Source organism: Coturnix japonica, chromosome 26, assembly GCF_054131305.1.
Source record: "Coturnix japonica strain WE chromosome 26, WE-NBRP24, whole genome shotgun sequence".
Taxonomy (NCBI): domain Eukaryota; kingdom Metazoa; phylum Chordata; class Aves; order Galliformes; family Phasianidae; genus Coturnix; species Coturnix japonica.
In genome coordinates, this window is record NC_140688.1 from 5234853 (window position 1) to 5257240 (window position 22388).

General features: G+C 44.0%; 1 protein-coding gene across 1 annotated transcript in view; it reads right to left on the minus strand.

The window, feature by feature from the left end:
• Positions 1–22388, minus strand: part of LOC146756747 (uncharacterized) — a 252104-nt gene that overhangs the window by 37999 nt on the left and 191717 nt on the right. Inside the window, exons 2-12 of the mRNA XM_085524253.1 lie at positions 14568–14760; positions 13214–13273; positions 9185–12156; positions 8122–8236; positions 7690–7863; positions 7472–7578; positions 6909–7046; positions 6016–6164; positions 3157–3207; positions 750–783; positions 600–669 (exon numbers count right to left, since the gene is read on the minus strand). Of these exons, the coding sequence (XP_085380379.1) occupies positions 600–669; positions 750–783; positions 3157–3207; positions 6016–6164; positions 6909–7046; positions 7472–7578; positions 7690–7863; positions 8122–8236; positions 9185–9387 (1041 nt within the window). The 5' untranslated portion in view covers positions 9388–12156; positions 13214–13273; positions 14568–14760. The remainder of the gene's footprint in view (positions 1–599; positions 670–749; positions 784–3156; positions 3208–6015; positions 6165–6908; positions 7047–7471; positions 7579–7689; positions 7864–8121; positions 8237–9184; positions 12157–13213; positions 13274–14567; positions 14761–22388) is intronic.

A 22388-nucleotide genomic window follows, 5' to 3' on the forward strand; every position in this document is an offset into this window, starting at 1 on the left:
ATTCAAAAAATGAAGATAGTCATGCAGCGTGAGATTATATACAAGCACGGAATGTCATCCCACAGAAGGAAAAAAGAAAGAAAAAATAATTATTTGAGCAACTCAAGTATCGAACACTTGAGGAACCTAGTGAGGAAGGAAAGAGAACCAGGTGATGAACAATTTCACTAGATTTTGATAAATAAATGTTCTTTTTCATTATCGTGTTCTTTTTCATTAATCATCCTATCATGTAAATTAGGGGAAACAATTGTGAAGTTTGAAAGAGAACAGAACAGGTTATTTATTAACTTATCAATTCCTAGGGTTGGCAAATCTCACTCAATGAACAACTAATACAATGTGGTAGTTTATCTTAATATCTACTCTTTTGCCTCAAACCACAAATCTACTGCATGTTCTGCCAAAGCAACAATTTTTAGGAAAAACTTACAGCAGAAGAAAGGTTGGCAGATGAGAGACTCTTCTTAAGGAGGAAAAAAAAAAACAAAAAACCAAAAACAAAGAATTGGCTGGAAAAAGAGTTTCCTTCTATCTCATAGGAAATTGCCTTCAAATCACTTATTTTACACAACTATTTTCCCATAAAGGCACCATACCTTGGCTGTAAAATCCAGTTCTTCTTCCTCAGAATTATTCCAGGTGCCATTACTGCCCTCTTTTTCAGAACTTCAAAAACAACGAAAAGTAAGTACTGGTCCTCTCAAATAATTCCTCAAATAAGCATTTGGTATTTTTATAAGACTCACCTTATTGAGTATCCTTCGAAAAAGTCATCCATTGCTGTTCAAATATAAATCGACATGTTGAGATTAGATTTTGCATACTAAAAATTAACCAATACAGACATTTAACATGAAAACAGCTCATAAGAGTACAGAAGCTGAAGTGGCCAATTCAATAAGAACAGCATGAAGGAAAGTATTTACAAAACAAATGCTTTTTCAAATTATACTGAAAAACAAATCAGACATATCTACAATATCTACCATTTTTTGCTGCCGTACCTTGCTATGGATTATAAATAAATATAAAGTATATTTATAAATACAAAGAAAATCAAAAAGCATACTCAGGAGCTATAGGTTATCCCTAGCTAGAAGAATCACCAGCATTTCTCTACAGTGAATCAAAAAATGATATACTTGAGACAAAAGGAGCATTAGCAGGGCATGCTATACTACACCCCCAAGTTTTTATCAGTTCAGTGAAGGTAGTAACTCACACCTAAGACTATAGGATAGGTCAGGTCAAAAGGGATCTCTGGAAGTCTCTCAACCAACTACTTAAAGCCAGCTCAGCTTTGAGGTCAGGAAAAGTTGGTCAGGGTTTTATTCAGTCTAGTCTTGAACACCTCCAAGAGAAGGTTCACAACTTCTCTATTTTGCCATCCTTATCATGGCAACACTTTTCATCTCCAGCTAGAAACCATCTTGCTTCCATTTATACCTCTTGCCATCTTCGCTTCCTGTCAAGTATCACAGGGAAGCATCTGGCTTTGTCTTCTCATCTGCATTGGACGCTGCAGTTAGGGCCCTTCAAAGCTGCCTCTTCTTCAGGCTGAGTAAGTCCACTTTCTCAGCCCTCTCTCACAGGGCAAATACTCCTTCACAAATATGATGGCTCCCTAGAGAATTAGCTTGCTATTGATCGATCGACCTCTCACGTAGAAGGAACTCAAAATTACAGCCAAGGCACAGTCAAGTGAGTGCTAAACAGGGGCTGACAATCGCTTCTCTCAGTCTCCTGGCTTTGCTACTCTTAGCACAGTGCAAGCTGCAGCCCTTAGCTGCCAGAGCACCCTCCTGCCTCATGCTCAGCTTGCCTTCTGACAGGTCTGTGTCCTTTCTCAGCAGAGCTGCTCCCCTGCCGTGCAGTCCCATCATGTTTTGTAGGAAGGGGCTTTTTCACCCCAAATGGGTCTTGGTATTTGCCCCCGATGGATTTCTTAAGATGCCTGCCAGTCTATTGCCCTGGCTCATTGAAGTCCCTCTGAATGCCAGCTCTGTGCTGAAGCATATCCAACAATCGCTCTTACTTCAGATCATTAGCAACCCTGATGAGAGCGCCCTGCAGTAAATCCTTCAGGTCACCGTTCTAATGAAAACTGCAGTCTAGGAACACAATTTTTGAAGCGCTAACACCTCTTAACAACTAAAACATAATAGAAGGACTTTCTGATTCCCAGCACAGAAGGGAAAACAGACATATCTGATCTCCACATAGAAATCATAATTCCTGAAGTTTCTGAACTGTTAAATATTATAACAAAAAGAAGGGTTACTACTAACAACCTACAAATGAGTGTACAAATTTTGCCTTTCCTAAACACAGTATGCGAGAATATTCCCTGATCTGAACACAGCTTTCTGAGATGCAGTACAGTATAAATGTTCAAAGAAATCTCATGGAGAAAAAAGCTAGAGGCTGAAACTTCCCATCTGAGGGCATCTTAAATGGTTCAAATGCTAACAATCTGATTTTTGATGTTTTCCACTACAGAAAACACAGAATATTCTTAAATGCTAATGGAATCCTGCTGTATGTAAAGCTAAATAACTAACTCAGTACTATGACTCTATCTGCTAACTTTCCACGCAGAACAGAAAATTGCTGCTGTGTGGAACAGTTAAACTCTGGACGAACGACTTCAGTTACATCTTCAATGAGTACCACTAGAAGTAAGGAAAACAGCTCATTAAATTACCTACACTTTTGCTTTCAACATATAAATACTGCCAATGATCCTGCTATCCTTTAGAAGGCGAGACAGGAATTTGATGAGATAGCTTTCAGCTAGACCAAAACCACAGCCATGATGCACTGACACAGAAATGAGATCTAGTCTCCAGGGACCCGTTTCCACTTTAACTGAAGCCTATATCACCATTTCTGAGCAAGAGGAGAACAGATTACAAAACAAACAACCCCAAAACCAACACTATCACAAGTGATAAAAGCAAATGCTGAATTCAGTAATAAGGGACTCATGCAAAACATGCAAAGAAACAAAAGCTGCCCCAAATCCACTCTAACTCATAGATCTTAAATCATCAAGATACAGATCTGCAAGATAATAAGCACCTATGATGAATAAGTATTTGTGTATCACAAGACATGTGTGGTATTTAAAATACTGCTGTGCAGAATGAATACCTTCACTCGATTCTCCTGTTCTCAGAGTCTGCTCAGGGGACCGTTGCATTTCTATATCCATTAAGGGAAAGGCATGGAAAGGACAGACAACAATGACATCAGAATAAATGCGGAATCTCACAAGTTTGGAAAATACAAAAAGCACACACACAAAGCTACAGCACTGGGAGAATGCGCTGTGACTATGACATGCATTTGTGTGCATGTGTACATCTGTGTGTCAAAAGAGAAACTGTGGAACACTACCTTGACATCAAATTCTTTCACAATAAATCTGTTACTTTTCTCTGGAGCAGAAGATTGTCCTACTTACATGGATTTTATCACATACACATGCAGTGCTGTGGAAAAACAGCTACTATCAGAAACATACACTTAAGAGAAAGTTTAAAAGAATCATAGGATGGCTTGGGTTGAAAAGAACCTCAAGATGATTTCTCATCCCTTCTGGCTTTTCTCTGTTTCCTTAAGAGGGAATACAGGAAAAGTTTTATCTGACCTCAGGAGATAAAAATCACACAGAAGTGATAATTTACTTTTGTAAAGAGTTTTACAATGCTGAGACAATTCCTCTAATCATAGAAACACTAAGGTTGGAAAAGATTATCAAGTCCAATTGCAAATGACTCAGGGAAACGCTGAACAATACACTAGTATGTGCTGCAGTGGCCAAACATACTGTCACTGCAAACATACTAGAAACAGAAATAGCACAACTACTGTTTTCCTCAAAAATAAATTGTTACTTAAAATCTAAGAGATCGGTCATTCAATATGTTCTGGAAGCCAATCTGTACGTGATTAATAAAAGGGTTCATGTTCTGACATCCAAATAATCATGAGCAAACTTGTTGAAAAATGCTGACCTGTTCAACATTCTTCAGAATCTCCTCTTCTAATTAGAAAGTACAAAAGTAGCAGAAAGGATAAGGTCAAAATTTTAGATAGCAGAAAAATAAAACAGAAGAGCAAAAGACAATAAAAGAATTCCAAAGTGGGTATTTCTCTGGTCTCTCTCTCAACATCCCGGCTTCTCTAAAGGACACTTTTAAGACTGTTACTGTGGCATATTAAAAGGACTCTCATGATTCAGGGTGTGGATGCAATCAGAGACTGCAGAATTAATTCCAATATTGTTTCTACTACGCTACTGAACTTTCTCTCTGCTCCCTCCTACTCCTCATGCTGGTGTCATCTTTAAGAGACTGAGCACAGGGAGAATCACAGAATGGTTTGAGTTGGAACAGACCTTTAATATCATCTAAATCCAACTCCCTGCTATAGGCAGGGACACCTCCCTCTAGACCAGGTTGCTCAAAGCCCCATGCACCTTTGGCTTTGAATGCTTGCAGGGAGGGAGCATTTACAACCTCTCTGGGCAACCTGTTCCAGTGTCTCATCCCCCTCACAGTAAAGAATTTCTTCCTGATATCTAGTCTAAATGTACCCTCTACTTGGAAGAAGAAACCCTCAAATCACATATTTTAAATTAACCCAGGCCTGTTAGTCCTTACAATGGGGTACCAGAGCAACTATCTACGTGCATGGAAGGTAGCAACTGAGTGGATTTGGATAAAAAAAAGTATTTCAATGATTAAACCAACTGTATCGAGCCCCACTGAAAAACAAGCAAACAAAACTTCAAAACCAAGCTACGAAGAAACTTTTTCAACCACTCTCTAGTTCAAAGTAACTGCTCCTAAGTCAAAGGCAACATCACTTGGGTCTAAAATCTATACTTCCATCTGGGATAAGTCCAGGAAGAAAAAATATGCCATGTATTCTTTGATCATATTTCTCAGTCTTTATAATAAAAAAGTAATTACTTGTGTTTGAACAGTCTGCTGCCCATCTGACACATGATTCTCACAAAACCCTTAAAAATAAGGAACAAATAAAACCTCGTACGTTGGGGCTTGAAACGTAAACTGCAAGGCAATCTCATTCATACTAAAATAGCAACTTTCTAAGATTCATTTAGGGCAATTTGAGCTTATAAACGCTGCCTGGATTTTACAAATTCATTGAAGGAATGTATTTCTTTTATTTACAAGGCAATGAGAAAATGTAACAGTTTTTCTGGATCACAAAGTCTTTCTCAGTTGTTTTTTTTTTTTCTTTTTTAAATAAAAGTAATTGAAAAAAACATTATTTGATTATAAATCAAACCATGTCCAAAAAGATACGGTGTATACAAACAATGTACTGTTGTTGCTTATGAAGTTATTTTTCCAAGACAATTTTTGTTACGTCTCCACAACACAAACAAAAGCAATTGTAATTGAAGGTGAGAAATTATGTCTCCCAAAAAAGGAGCTTTATGCAGGTGAAACTATTAAAATTAAAACAAAGTGACAGAAATCCAGTGGTAATCAACAAAAGATGCATCTTCTTGCAATTCATCTGCTGCTTCGCTGCTACAGAAGATAAAACTACTATTTGGGATGAAACTACAGCTTTTGCAATTGGATTTTCTGAACAACAATCTAAATGAGCATCTCTAAGAAAAATTGCACACCCATAAAACAAGGCTACTTTAACCTATTTTGTTTCTTCTCTTCCCTCCTCCCCCTTGCTAAAGGGACAATTTAAATAAATGGGCAACTTGATGTGCTGAAAGTGACAACTGTATGAGCAGATGGATGTAGTGCACACAAATCACAACTGTCCCCACAGCCTGTGGAGATGCAGTGTAAACTAGCAGCAAGCAAACACATTCATAACACTTCTTATTACAGTCCACCTGATGCTTCCACTGAAGTCCACACTGAGCACGGTGAATTTAAAAGATGCAAACCAACCTAAGGAAGGGGCCACCACGATTCTGCCCATTAGCTCTACCACAGTTAAGTATCCTACCTCCTCTGCTCGAAGCAGCTGCACCCAACGTAAAGCCAGCAGCTCTTGCCTGGTGAGGAGTCACTGGCACAGGGATGCCTCCTTTAGCACCTGCAGAAGCTTCCCCTGCGTTCTCATGGTCTGCATATTCTGCCAGTGTTTTACTAAGACTATGGAGAGCAAAAAAGGAAATGCATTTGGGAAAAATAATCCCATAGCTACATAAACACTTAATGGGATAATAAGAGCCTTATACTATCCATCCTAAACATAACCATAGCCAAAACAATTTTCATATTCAGTAAGTGTAACATACTCTACTTTTTGCAAACCGTAACATACTCAAATATAATGGACACATCTATTTTATAGATGCACATCCAGATCTATGAAGTTATTTACTTCTGCTCGGTACCCTTTGCAGTCCAGTTTTTACAAATACAACCACTCTTATGAATGAACACCCATGGGTAAAATACTTATGTGTAGGAGGAGTTAAACTGCTTAGTAATTTAACAAAAGAAATAACAGCTAGATCTCCTCTGAAACAAAACAGGTGGTTCCTGGTCAGTGGAACTGAAGACAGTAATAACAAGGGTTCTGTTTTGAGAAGAATTTACAAACATTTCAGTTTTTCAAGTTGAACTTCTGCGTCTGTGGGCTACAGACACATTTTAATAGTGTATAGCAGGCAGACATCAGCTTAGAAACAAACACTTGAAATCTTACAGAGAATTTTGAGCAGAAGCCCTTTTCTCAACTTTCAAATTAACACCAGACACATGAACAGTATATGTGAGAAGATGTCAATGAACACATCTTCAAAATAGCACCGTTAAACTTGGTGCTGTTACCAAAAAGGTTCAAACTCAACACTGATAACTAAAAACCTAGCAATAAATTTAAAAGTTTACCTAGCATTTCCATGAAGAATAGCATAGTCCTCAGCTGTCCATCCATTAACGTCTTTATGGAAAATTTCAGCACCATAGCGAAGAAGTATTTCTACCAACTTAAGCTCCCCACCGGCTGCTGCAGTCATAAGTGGGGTTCTACAGCATCCAAAATACAAGACAAACCATACAATTTAGTCAGACATTGTAATTATTTTAATTCCCATTTGCTCAATCTCAAAGAAAATCACTTTATGAACAGAAAAAAAAGCTTCCATATTAACAACACTTGCATACAAACTTGGCATCAATTTGAAAAACTCTCTCTGGCATAACAGCAATGTTGCTGGCACAATAGCAATTTTCCTGCCACAGCGGCTACCAGAAACAATGTTTTCTTGCAGTTCTCAATGCAGAAAACATGCAATAATGCATGCCACCTGCCAAGCTGAGACCTGCTTTCGCCAGTCACTCAACGAGCTCTTTCTCTGTGTCTTTCTACTTCAATGCTCATTCCCATCCCTCCCATCAGTCCAACCTGAAGACAACTAAGGTGACCTGCAGAGTTTAGACCATCTCCTCACCTTTCACACGGATCTCGAGTGTGAACATCAGCTCCTTTTTTAAGAAGGAGCTCTACCATTTCTTTGTGATTTTCAGAGATAGCAAGAGTAAGAGGAGTACATCCGTCCTGAAAGAACAGAAATAATTCAAGTTAAAAATCAAAAGAAACAAACAAAAAATCTACAATAAAAATATCAATGCAACTTTTTGAACTTCTCTATTGAATCTCGAAATGTACCTTATTCTGAGCATTGATACGGGCACTGTGCTCAATTAACATCCCTGCTAGAAATGTGTTAGGAGTTACAGCAGCCAAGTGAAGGGCAGTGTTGCCACCAGCATCTGCCAGGTTCGGATCAGCACCATGCTCTAGCAGGATCACTGCACATCTTTCTTTCTGGCATTGTACTGCCTGGAAACAACACACACACACACACAAAAAAAAAAAAAGGTAAAATTTCCAGCAGTCATATTTCACTGTGTCACTACTACTACAACTTCCCATTCCTGGAATATAAAAGCATCTGCCAAGATTAGCTAGCACATGCCAAAGCCACACTGATTACAGCATGCATGCTTCTACACAGACTTACTTAAAGAATCTGGAAAGACATCATTTAATACATAATCAATAATTCCTACTTGCAGCAACATAGTATGTTCTACTTACCTTCATCAGTGGAGATCTGTTATCACTGTCAAAAAGATTTAGCTTACACTTGTTTTCTACTAGAAACGTAACGACATCCTCACGTCCATTTGCACAAGCAAGATGCAGTGGTGTCCTAAAAGTGAAACGTGTAAATTGAAACAGACAGCTAAATAAATATTTTCACTCTGTGGTACATGAACAGGGCAAATTGCATTTCTTTATCCCAATTACCTCCCAAAATAAACAAAATCAAATAAAAACAAGCTTATTCCATTACCAGCGTGCACCAAACCATGTCCCTTAGTACAACATCTACATGTTTCTTGAACACCTCCAGGGACGGTGACTTTACCACCAACCTGGGCAGCCCATTCCAGTGCACAACCACTCTCTGGAGAGGCTTATCCTAGCATCCAACGTGAACCTCCCCTGGTGCAAGCTGAGGCTGTTCCCTCTTGTCCTAACAGCTCCCATCACAGGCAGGCTGATGAGTACCCTCCATAAGACCAGCTTCCTCCAAGGCAGAGAAGATGAGGACGAAATAACAGGCAGAACGTCAAATAACTCATCATGCCTTGTCACAGACATGGAACAACTCGAGGGTGACTGTCCCCACTGAGAAATTCCCAAATAAGTATACAAGATCCTTCACCTCCGAATAGAAGCCTGACAATATTGATCTGAGCACTGTATTTATTATTTACTTAGCACAGTGTACCGCAAAGAGCTCGAATGAGTAATTTAACTGTAACAAACACAACTTTGTGCAGGAGCCCCTCCTCACCCAAAAGCAGCCGTTACCAAGCACTGGGGAATATGACAACCTAAAGGAACCACCATCAGCTTCGCAAGCAAGAAAGCCTTCATGAAGCCAGCAGCCTTATCGCTGCCCTTTCTCACCAGCCCCCAACAGAGCTCTCAGCTCGGAGGAATGCCGAGCAGCCCTACGAGGGATCCAGGCCGGGAGGGCACATCGGAGCGGCCTCTACCGGCCGTCCCAGCCACGCGCGGCCCCCGTTAACAGCAGCCCTCTGTGCCCAGGTCATGCAGCGGGGATCCCGGCCCGGCCCGCCGCCCTTACCGCTGCGCCTTGTCGCGCTCGTCGATGTCGTGCTTCTTCAGTCCTTGCTGCACCAGGGCCAGGTCTCCGGCGGCGGCCCCCCGGTGCAGCTTGGTCAGCTCCTTCCGGCGGATCTCGTACGCACCGGCGGAGCACGCCGAGGCGGCGCTGCCGAGCGGCGGATCCCGTTTTTTCTTCTTTACGAAGCTGAGTATCTTCTTCATGTCGTCTTAAAACTCTGCCGGGCCGAGCCCCGAGCAGGACGCGGAAACACGGCGCACGCTCAGGGAAGCCGCGGCCCAACCCACAGGCTGCAGGGCAGCCTCAGGCTCCCAGCCGGAGCCGGGAGCCCCACGTATGCGTTATACGTGCGATATTAAGCGATACTAAGCGATATGAAGCGATAGTAAGCGATATCAAGAGGATACACACCCGCGGAGAGCAGGAGTGTGCGCGTCTGTAGGCTCGGCTGCCTCAGAAAGCGGTTGGCAACGGTGTGTCCTGGGGCCGTTGCCTTTGGAATAGTCACGGGGATAACCGTCTGCAGGGTTATTTCTTGCCCTACTTGTGGGTATTATTTAATAGGGATCTCAAAGCACGCGTTTTTAACCTGTTACTAAACCAGTTGTCAGCTTTCTGTCTTCAGTTTTCCCATCTTCCCCTCCCCCCCTCCACCTTTGTTCATACTGTTTATTAAATCTTTAATATGGGTGATTTTGAATAATATTTTAAATTAATTCCTGTTAAAAACAAATAGTTCCATTTAATTTTTATTTTTCTTCAGAAATTGGTATTTCCTGTCACAGTTCCTCATATTCTCAGTGTGTTCTCTTTGATAATCTGGAGCTTTCTCTAAGAACCATTGAGCAATTGCTATTCCTGTTGCTGTCTGCATGAGGTGATTCCTCTTCTCTTACCCAGTACTAGATCCACGTAGCACAGTAAGATTTTCAAGTAAGGGCTTAAGTGTGGCTTAAGTGTTGCGTAAGCATTGGCATTTGGGTTAGTCTGCTAAAGACTCACCTTTCCTTTGACATAACAATACGGCTGGATAATTTAGCTCACAATCCTTGCAGCTCTGAGGTACAAAATGGCAGTCTGAAGCTCTCTTTTTGCAGTCTTTATTTTTCCCCTATTAAATCACTGTGTGTATTTTGCTTATTGAAGAGTAACAATGGTAGTAAAGGCTTGTGTGCTGCGTGTTGTCTGGTCATAGAATCTTTTAATCATAGAATGGAATGGCCTGGATTGAAAAGGCCCACAATGACCATCTAGTTTCAACCCCCCTGGATATAGCCACATCCAGCCTGGCCTTGAATGTCTCCAGGGATGGGGCATCCTCAACCCCCTTGGGCAACCTGTTTCAGTGAGTTACCACCCTCTGTGTGAAAAACTTCCTCCTAATATCTAACCTAAACCTCCCCTGCCTTAGTTTCAAACCATTCCCCTTGTCCTATCAGTATCCACAGGTGATTTACTACGCCTGATTTGCAGCTGATGTGTTTACAAGCTGGGAAATCTGGCTGGGCAGATAGCATGTTTCTGCATTGCTTGCTCCAGGGCTTTGAAGAGAACTGGGCAGTTGCAGGTAGAGACTATAGCAGCTCCAGCTCTGTCTAGGTTGGAGAGCTGGAGCTGAGGTGGTGCTTTTGATGTTACACTCTTGCTTCCCTATGCAGCCAATGTGTATGCTTAAATACAGTTTTGCTTGTTCCTGGTCCAGTCTGAAGCTCTCACACTGTATCTCATGCACATGGTCTGTTAATCCTCAGCTGGATTAACAGCTAGTTTCTATTGATAATGCTGAAAGAATTCCTTTTGGCTTACTCTAAATGAAAAAGATGCAGCTATGCTTCCCATTTTAACAATGAAAATTAAGAATAGGTTTCAAGATTGAAAAAAAAAATATATCATTTATTTGCTTTCTTTATGACTCCATTTTCAGTTGACATAAATACATGACTTGCAGATTTTCAAATGGAATATATGGAGTTGCAACTAAAAGTTTGATCATGTCTCTCTACCAGACCTCTACAAGTCTCATTTTACCAGAGAGAAATATCCTCCTTCTTACTTGTGTCACCGCTTCTGGCAGTAAATACATTTGTGAGTGACTGTTTTTCAAGGCTGAAGCACAGGAAGAGTAAAATTTCATCAAAACTGTGATCAAAACCTGGAGTTCTCACTGAGAATGGCAATCACTGCCATTAAAGCAGCCTCATGTGGTTGTTTCACAGAAACAAGATCACATATCCCACTAGTTTTGTGGGTTTTTTGGTCTCTTTTTTACATGCTTTAATAATAAAGACTAAAAATTAAGTTTTGTTATTTTGTATATGCAGTGTTTCTTCCTGAAGTTCACACCTTATTGCCACTCTTGCCAGTATCAGTACAGCACAGGGCCTGCAGTCACCTCCCTACCTCCCCAGACCAAATCCATGAATCATTTGCTTCTCATAGGCCTCAGATGAAAATACTATTTTATAACAACTCTAACCACGTTAAGGACAGTGAGACACTTTAATGCAGTGCTGTGCAGTTCTACAAACTTGGCAAATACCTCTAATGCAGGAGGAATGTCTAACGTGCAGCCTGAGGTCTTCGATACCACAACTAAAGCAGATCTAAACCTGAAAATACTTACACCAGCATGTTAGTGTAAACCCTTACCTTCTCTAGTGTTAACTATGGCTTGCCATAGCATCGTGGCAAGTCTCAAAACCACAAACGTGGGGAAATAACGAATGGCAGGATTTTCAGAGTAGCCTATGGTCAGCACAGCTTGGGAATTCAGCTCTCCTAGGCCCTCCAGGAAAATGTCATCATGCATTTTCCTCACAGAATTACTTAACTAGTCTCAGGAGCTTGCAAAACCCACAGAGGTTTTTAACTAGCTTACTGAAGCAAAGGCTTGAAGGTTGTCCTGAGGGGCTTCATTCGTTTTGCTTTGTTGCTGAGCTGTGGTTTCCAGTCTGTCACTTCCAGCCTTGAGCCTGAAAGAGAGACAGGCCTTGCTGTGGACATTCACAAGAGCACAACTTCTGAAAGAGCAGTCTTTATGGAGGGAAACTGACAACTTCTACTTTCAAAAACTCACGTTACTTCATTGCATTCCCTTCTATTAGAATTCAAAAAATAGCTTTTTGAAAGGAACATGCACACAATTCTCCCAGCATGGAAAAAGCAACTTCTTGATTGGCAGCCCTCCTAATTACAGGTTAGTAAAACAAGGCAACCAACTTTCATATCACTGAATCTACCCTGCTGAAACGATGCTCAGTGTGCTACAGCAACCTGAGCTCATGCCCCCACTGTAACCTTAAGCTGCTCATAGGAGCAGACACGGAATGCAGCAGCCCCATTCCTTCCCAGTCACTGTCATAGCTGAGTGCACGCTGAAGCATCCTGAGCTACAGAAATGTCCCAGAGAAGGAATCAGCTCTCCACTCTGGGTTGTTACAGCAAAGACCTGAGCACCACTCTCTGGGAACTACGTGGAAACTTAGGACGGACATGGAGAAACCTCAGAGTCCAGAGCTTTGATGTGAGTATATGGCTTGTGTTGTCGTGTAATTTGGTGCCTGTTTACATTAAACATCCCCAATATGGCTGCAGTCTTTCATGTGGCACAAGCTTAGCAAAAGGGCCAATTCACAGTTGGGCATTGAAGGCAGGAGCTTGGGCTCCTCCTAGAATCAGGGATGGGGAGAATTCAGAAATACCCATTGCTCATCCACTGTTAGGTTCATGTCAGCTTCAGTGCAGAAACCTGCAGGGGGAGCAAAGTGTTTCTGTGTATCCACTAGAAGGCTGTTTCTAACACAGTGCTTTGCCCCTCCAGCTTGTGAAAAGCACCCAGGCCTGCTAGCAGCATTATGTACCTTGAACAGCTGGCCTAGAGCTTAAGTATTTCAAGGTCTCATTGTTCAGAAGCATAAGGCAGAGGCAGCAGCAGAGGGAGGTGGGTCCAGAGGTGACAAGCCTAGAAGTAAGCAAGCCAAGAAGTAAGCAAGCCAACAGGGGTCCCTGCACATCCTTCAGAGAAAGTACCTCAGAGTACTGGGGAGATTCAGTCTTCCTCTTGCTCTGCTCCTGCTGCGGGCAGGGCACCTATGAAGAATGGACAAAGTGAGACACATTCAGTCTCTTGCAGTGAGTTTTCCTAAGTCTGTTAAGCCCTGTCATCAAAGCTTTGCCATGCTCTCTGTGGGGAAGTGCAGCTGCAAGCTTTGTTAAAAATTGGTGTTATCTAGCTTTACAACGTGAGTTTTCCAGTTATCATGTTCTGTGTTTTTTTTCAAGATTGTAATAGGGCCCTCTGTCAAAAGAAGCCCAACTCTATGCAGAGAGATGTGCATAATCAGGCAGAGCTTTCTAAAGAACAGCACCTGTTGCAGAACGGCGGGAGAAAAGCAAACGATCACACCTGTCATTGACATATGATCAGCTAATCTCGTTTATTCCTTGGCTGCGTGTACATTTATAATACGGGTAATTAGCTCATACATATTGCAAAAGTGGAGCTCATCATTGGTTCCCAATTACATACCATCCCCAAGTATCTTTGCAGCTTCTTGTTATCATCCTGAAAGCTACTCCCTTGCTGAGTTCACAGAACCATGGCTAGTTTCTCACCATCCCAGGGCATCCTGTTGTTCTCACTGAAGGTGTTGTGGCTGCTTGATTAACTGCACCGTGTTTACGACCCTTCTCAGCTAACTAGCTGTAAAAAACACTCTCTACATTTCCCCCGTTTTCTTTTAGGCTGAAAAGGCTCAGTTTACCGACCGACTAACCATATTTAACAAGCAATTCAGTTCATTTGTTCAATTAGTTCTCATGTAGTTTTATCCTGCTCCGTAGCTGCTGCTCTGTGAACTCCTTATCTTGATCCATGGCTGCTGCTCCATAAAATTCTTCTTGTATTACAACAATTTCAAGATACTGCCTATAGAATAACAACACTACTTATATTAATAACATAACTATGATAACTCAATCAAGGCCTTGATTGACAATACTCTGAAAGTGAAAAAAGAGACAAGTCAAATACAACATAACAACATTACTGTTAAACCCACTAAAAAGAACAAATATGTCTGTACTGCAACCTAAGTTTCTGCAACCTGAAAATAAATCTGTGAGGGTCCCATTGTGTTAATCTGTACCTGATTTGGAAAAGTCTTCAATTTTCTTATACTCTGATACATTGATTTTTTAATGACCACTAAAATTTGTGCAATAAATGCTTTTAAGATGCTCATAACCATGCTCTACTGACTGAGTTATCCGGGCTAATAATTGATTAATGATCACGCAATTTAATGGAATAGCATGTCAAACAGAACCAATTTTAGAGGAAAAATGTACTAGAGTATCACTAGGGGCATTATTACTTACTGACCCTTGAGAAACAGCAAGCCATGTTGGTGTTGGATGTAACAGGTAGTGCCAGCAGGGCGTCCCCTGCTTCAAGGTGCACATTTCCTCTCTCACCCATCACAGATTCTCTCCTGCATTCAGGGTCTGAAGGATTTCTTCCAGTTGTACACCACATCCGCATGGCCAGTGCATGATATAGAGCCCAAGTGGAACACCTGCTTGGAAAACAGAATAAACTATCAAATTTAGTTCTATTAGCGTGCACTTTCCTCTAAAATGATGCATGGTTATATTTTCAGATCCCAATTAGTTGGATGTAAGAGAGGTATCTATTCTATGATACAGGGTCATCTCTTTGTCTGGGATTCCTTTCCAGGTTTTGTCTTTGCAAATTAAGAAAAGTTAATTAATAGGCTAATAACATCATAACCAAACAGTACTAAAACATTGAAAGAGCTATTCCTGTAGGTTCTAGCATTGATTACATCAAATCCTGTTTAATACACATCTGATCTGTTACTAAAATAGAAGAAGCACACAACATCATAGCTAACGCCTTAAACTCTAAATCTTGAGACTGCATTGGTAAAACAGAAAATCACACACCATGTCAAACTATTACTAATATTATCTATAACACAGCAAGTTACAAAGCAATACCACTAAGTAAGAAACACACAATTACAATTACTATAAAGGCTGGATGCTATTTTCTGCCTTCAGATGAGACCGAAGATATCATGCTGGAACCCACATAGGGCCAGTCCCTGTGGAAATACAAGCATATTCACGACCCCAAGTTGTCAGTGGTAGGGGACAGTCCCAAAGTCCTGTGGCCATATTCCAAACATTAACCATAGGCTGTTCCTTTAGCACTGGGGAAGCCACAAAATGATGATCCACATAAGCTGTATCTCTATGAACACGATTCAAAAACTTCAGCACAAACAAAACAAGCAAAACCTTGCATAGTATTTCATGTAGTGTGTCTCCCATATTCCCCCTTTTTTGTTTAATAATAAGAATGGATTTCAATGTTTGATAAATGTGATCAGTAATAGCTTGTCCAGTGGGAGAATGAGCAATGGCTGTAGTATGTTTAACACACCCTTCTTGGAGGAAAGTTCGAGCGGCCTTAGAGGTATACGCAGGCCCATTATCTGTTTTTGTAGTATGTGGGATTCCCATAGCAGCATAAGCAGATAACCAGTGTTTACGGGTGTCATGACTGTGTTCACCTGTATGTGCTGTGGCAAATATGTAAGAAGAATGAGTATCTATTGTTATATGTGCATATTTTAGACAGCCAAATTCAGGAACGTGAGTGACATCTGTCTGACACAGTTGAAGAGGTGCTGTGCCACATGGATTTGTCCGAGTCTGAGGCAAAGAGGTATCAGTCAAATTATGTAGCTGATATTCAGTCATAAACACGGTGTATTGCATAGGAGAGAGGATCATTCTTAACACAGTTTTCCAATCGTGAGGGGTCATAGCGTAACTGTCACTGTTTGTAACCAAAAGATTGTATGTAAAGGCTGACTGAACTCCGTATGTTCTCACTGACTCCCTTAGCTCCTTCACTGCCTCACAAGGCAGGGATTCCAAATGGGGGACCTGATTAGGAAAGGTCTGCAACGTGTCAGCATCACCCCTTAATATTGTTTCTTTTCTGCATTGCTCTAAGACATCACAGTACGCTGTAGGGAAATTTGTCATTCCTGCTTCCTTCAAAGTATCATCAGGAGGAAATGCGTCCGATTCTCTTTCTGGATCTTCTGGACCGGGGTCACAACGATCCCCTGGTTTCGATCCGTCCGTGTCTTTAACCACGTTACACGCCGGCTGCACAGACGCAGCAGCGCATGACGTGGGGGGGGAGGAGGGCAGAAGCGGCGCGACGAGCGTCGTAGGCGGAGCGAAGGGCGAGGGCGCCGTAGAGGGCGGCAACGCGGCGAACGTCGGGGGAGGAGCGAGCGGCGGGAGCGCGAAGGGGGGCGGCCGCGGCCCCTCGTCTCCCCGAATCGGGGAGGGGTCGGAGCCGCCGGTCGGATCCGGGCACGGGCCGCTTCCCGCAGCGAGAGGCAGCGGCGGGGTTGGGACGGAGGGCGGTAGGGAATGGTCGGAATAAATTCTTTCCCGTCGTGATTGCTTAATCCCTTCCATTATCCGGCTCCAAATGGGCAACAGCTTAGCAGCCGTTCTGTCTTTAGCGAGAGAAGCCTCGTAGAGTTTTGAGCCGATTTTGTCCCAAAGTTCTCCATCTAGAGAGAACTCAGTTTTTGGAAATTCAGGGACATTTTTGCTTATCCATTTAAGAAGAGTAGCTAATGCTGAAGTAGACACAGTCTCATCCTGATACGGTAACACTGACCGCAATACTTCGAGATTTACTTTCTGCTCCTTCGTTAGTGAGCTCCCCATAGTTCCCGACTGCTCACCTTCTGTCCTGCAGAACGGTGCGGGTGCGCGCGAAACAGTCTCTCCGAAGTTCAGTCGGGCGACGCTGCCGGACCGGGCTCGCTCAGCCGCGGGTTGATTTGCTCCACGTTGTGGGCGCCATTTGCAGCGACTCGGCACGGACTCAGATGTGAACGATCCAAATCGTTTATTACAAGTTCTCACATCCCTTATAGACCTTCACAAGTTGTTATTTTCTAACTTTCCCATCCGCCCTTACAACTTTCCCAAACATCTTACATGTCAACAAAGCATTCTACAAAACACTTTTCAACTGTCCATGCAGGCACATAACCAGTCAGAGCTGTGAGACTCTTCTTCTCCTTGCAGAGGTGTCCTTGGTTCTCATGCTGTTTATCTTGCTCCACAGCTGCTGCTCTGAACAGCTTTTCTTGTATTCCCACAATGGGTCACACTTACGGGGCTGGGTACGGGTATGTCAACCAGGGACCCCCATAGTGTCCCCATTGGGGTCACACTTATGGGGCTGGAGATGCAGTTATGAAGTTTGGGGTCTCACTTGTGGGGCTGGGGATGCACTTATGGGGCTGGGGAGGCACTTATGGGTCACACTTTTGGGGCTGGGGTAACACTTATGGGGCTGGGGTCCTCATTGGTCCCTATGGGGTTACACTTCTTGGTCACACTTATGGGGCTGAGGATGCACTTATGGGGCTGGGGACACACTTATGGGGCTGGGGACTCAGTTATGGGGCTGGAGATGCAGTTATGGGTCACACTTATGGAGCTGGGAATGCAGATATGGGTCACACTTAAGGGGCTGTGGATGTAGTTATGGGCCACACTTATGGGGCTGAAGACGCAGTTATGGGTCTGGGGTCCCAATTATCGGTCTGAGGACCCACTTATCAGGCTGGAGCCTCACATATGGGTCACACTTATGGGGCTGGGGACTCAGTTATGGGGCTGGAGATGCAGTTATGGGTCACGCTTATGGGGCTGGGAATGCAGATATGGGTCACACTTAAGGGGCTGGGGATGTAGTTATGGGCCACACTTATGGGGCTGAAGACGCAGTTATGGGTCTGGGGTCCCAATTATGGGTCTGAGGACCCACTTATGGGGCTGGAGCCTCACTTACGGGTCACACTTATGGGGCCCGGGTCACACTTATGGGGCTGGGGACTCAGATATGGGGATAGGGATGCAGTTATAGGTCACACTTATGGGGCTGGTGATACACTTATGGGGCTGGGGACACAGTTATGGGGCTGTGTTCCCACTTATGGGGCTGGGGACTCAGTTATGGGTAACACTTATGGGGCTGGGGAGGCACTTAGAAACACAGTTATGGGGTTGGGGTCACACTTATGGGGCTGGAGCCTCACTTATGGGTCACACTTATGGAGCTGGTGATACACTTATGGGGCTGGGGAGGCACTTATGGGGCTGCGTTCCCACTTATGGGGCTGGAGCCTCATTATGGGTCACACTTAGGGGCTGGGGACACATTTATGGGGCTGGGGAATCACTTATGGGGCTGGGGTCCCCATTTGGCCCCTATGGGGTCACACTTATGGGTCACACTTATGGGGCTAGGGACCCACTTATGGGGCTGGGGACTCAGTTATGGGGATGGGGATGTAGTTATGGGTCACACTTATGGGGCTGGAGCCTCACTTATGGGTCACACTTATGGGGCTGGGGAGGCACTTATGGGGCTGTGTTCCCACTTATGGGGCTGGGGACTCAGTTATGGGTAGCACTTATGGGGCTGGGGACCCACAAATGGGTCTGGGGATGCACTTATGGGTCACACTTATGGGGCTGGGAACATCTCTAAGTCTATAGATAGGGGCTGGGGACACAGTTATCAGGCTGAAGATTCAGTTATGGGGTTTTGGGTCACACTTATGCGGCTAGGGATGGACTTATGGGGCTGGGGTCCATATTGACTTCTATGAGGTCACACTGATGGGGTTGGGGACGCACTTATGGGGCTGGGGAGGCACTTATGGGTCACACTTATGGGTCTGTGTTCCCAGTTATGGGGCTGGGGTCCCCATTGGCCCCTATGGGGTCCCACTTATGAGGCTGGGGACATCTCCAAGTCTATAGTTATGGGGTTTTGGGTCACACTTATGGGTCTGTGTTCCCACTTATGGGGCCGGGGTCCCCACTGGCCTTTATGGGGTCACACTTATGGGGCTGGGGATGAAGTTATGGGGCTGGAGCCACACTTATGGGTCACATTTATGAGGCTGGGGACATCTCAAAGTTTCATAGGGTCTTGGTTAGGGGGCTTTGGGTGACACTTATGGGGCTAGGGTCCCCATTGGCCCCTATGGGGTCACACTTATGGGTTTGGAGCCTCTCTTATGGGTCACACTTATGGGGCTGCGGAGGCACTTATGGGGTTTGGGGTATCACTTATGGGGCTAGAATCATACTTATGGGGTCCGGAGCCTCACTTATGGGTCTGTGTTCACACTTATGGGGCTGGAGACCCACTTATGGGGCTGGGGACATCTCCAAGTCTATAGTTATGGGGCTGTGGCCACACTTATGGGTCTGAGGACCTACTTATGGGGCTGGAGCCTCACTTACGGGTAACACTTATGGATCTGGGGGCCACATTGGCCCCTATGGGGTCACACTTACGGGGCTAGAATCATAGTTATGTGGTTTTGGGTCACACTTATGATTCTGGGGACCCACTTATGGGTCTGGATCCTCACTTAAGGGTCTGTGTGGCCCCTATGGGGTCACACTTATGGGTTGCACTTACCTTGTTGCTTGCCGGCCTTCCCGTTGTCATTGGGATGAACGAGGTCCCATATAAAGGCCTTGATGGACTCATCACCCCGATAATGGAGCAGGCAATAGAGCAGGATGGCCCTAGAGATGGTGACTTGCGGAATCAAACCCCATAACCACCAAGTAGTTCTAAAGCAGGTATGTTTAATGAGTGATGCACACACACCCTGGTGCAAGGGGGGTAGCTCCACCTCACTTGCACACCATCAGGAGAAAGCGTGCAACAAATACAGGCTGAACTAATACATCATCAGTAGTTGGCAGGAATTGGGATACATATTCATTACATTCCTCAGACCCCATTAGCATGCAGTCCCTCCCCACTTGTGCATGTGTAGTGAGTTGTGGGGGTGCTCGTGGGATGAAAGCTCATCATCTTCCTCACCATAAACATTCAACCCTTCAGGAGGGGCACCCCTCAACCTGGTTCCAGTTGCTCTGTGGACATCTAATCACCACGCTGTTCTCGGGCTGTTCCACCCTGATCTTCACGGCCTTCATCCCCTTGTTTTCTCAAGCTTAGCGTCTGCTATTCCCCATCTCTCTGATCCCCCTTAACATAAACTATCTATCTGTAACTACCCTTTGCCTTAGTGAGGCCCCCTTTCCCTTTCCGTAGCAAAGTGTTCCCTTTTCATCTACTATGGGGTCCCTTTTCACTATTCACTGACACTTCATGATGGATGGGCAAGGAAGATGAGGAAAGGCTGCTGCCCTTTGTGAGAGTGCACTGAGCTCTGCCTGGGGATGGCAGAGGAGCCAGCTGAGAACTGATGGAAAAGGCACAAAGAGGAGAGCGGCAGATTCTGTTCCTTGCTTCCTGATCAGGAAGAACAAGAGGAGGAGGACAGGCAGGAATCTGAGTTACAGCTCAGATGGAATTGTCTTCAGACTGCCTGCTATGGTGCAGTGTTTTGGTTCTAGGAGAAAACCACTGATAACACTCTGGTGTTTACAGCTGCTGCTAAGCAGTGTTGTACGGAGCCAAGGCCATGGTCAGTGGAGGGCACATGGAGCTGGGAGGGAACAGAGTGAGGACAGCTGACTGAAAGTGGCCAAAGGGACGTTCTCTATCAGCTGACAGCAAGCAGAAATTGCATTGAAAGGGGTGGGAGTTCATCTCAGTCTCTTCACTGCCCAGAGCCCAGCTGAGCATCAGTCTGGTGGTGCTGAGCAAGTGCTTGTGCATCAGTTGTTACATACAATTCCATATCAACAGATATATGCTGATAACTATTATCTCCTTATAATATATAATATAGTTATAATATAACTATTATAACTCCTTTATCTCTCTTAGTAAATTGCTTTGTTACAACCCACACGATGTACTTTTTTTTCCCAGTTCTCATCCCCATCCCACTGGGAATGGGGCAGTGCACTGAGCACTGTGTGCTGCTGAGCCACATGTTGGGTTCAACAACCACCGTCATTTTGGTGCCTGATGTGAGGCTCCAAGGGTTGAGATAACAGCACATCTGTCCAGAGTGAGATAATACAGGGCTTTGTGGGAGCTGAAGAACTGCTGGCCATTATGCTGATTGTTTCCCTATTTGTGGAGCTTGCTGAGTCTTCTCATGAAGCTGCATTGCACAGCTCCTTGCTTTTGCTTGTTTTCCCTGCTGCATTATTTGTCAACTCTGGATGCTGGATTAGGGTATTTATTTTGCTATGCTTTTTGACACTGGTTTGTATCATGATAAAATTGGCAGCTGACAAAGTGAAGTTTTGTGCACAGTCAGCTCTGTGGTCATCTTTGCGTTTTGGAAGTCATATTGTCGATATGATTAGGAATTACACATTTTACATTGTCTTCTCCGGGAGCCCAGGGCTACTCAAGGAATGACTGGATGTTGTGTTGAGGGACATGGTTTAGTGGGAGCTATTGGTAATAGGTGAACAGTTGGACTGGATGATCTTTTAGGCCTTTTCTAACCTTGGTGGTTCTAGGATTCTAGGATTGAGGTTAAACAATTATTCAGGAATATCAGTGAGAGATCTGCCCCAAGGTGAGAAGGCTCTGCATGGCAGGGGGTGTGGGACCGTCTTGGCAGCTGCCTGGAGAGGTGGGCACCCCCAGGGCTTTGGAACTTCATCTCCGAGCAACTGCAGGATCCTGAGAACCTGGTAGAATATTGGAGGCAGGTCTGCTGTGGTTCTGGTAATCCCCAAGAAACACAGATGACTGCAGTGTGCCAGATCCAGAGAGCTGGACATGCTGACAGTGCTGCAGCCTCTACAACTCCTGGCACAGACCCTGCAACAGTTCGAAGTTTTTGCCACATGTCCTTCAGTTGCTCCAAGCTTAGGTAAAGATCCTGCTGTCACTCCACCCCTCATAATGAGCTCTGCAGTCACTCCTGCTACAGGTCCTGTAGCTGTTCCAAGTATGGTAATGAGAAAATCCTACAAATTCCTCCCAGGTGAGGTGCACTGTGCCAGGAGGTTCAGCCCTGTGGTCACTCCAACCCCTCCAATGAGCCCATTGGCTGCTAAAACTTCAATCACATGTCCTGTGGTGATTCCAGCTCTGGCAATGAACTCTGAGGTCACTTCGACTCCTGCAACAGCCAGACAGCCACTTCAGCTCCTACAGTGAACCTTC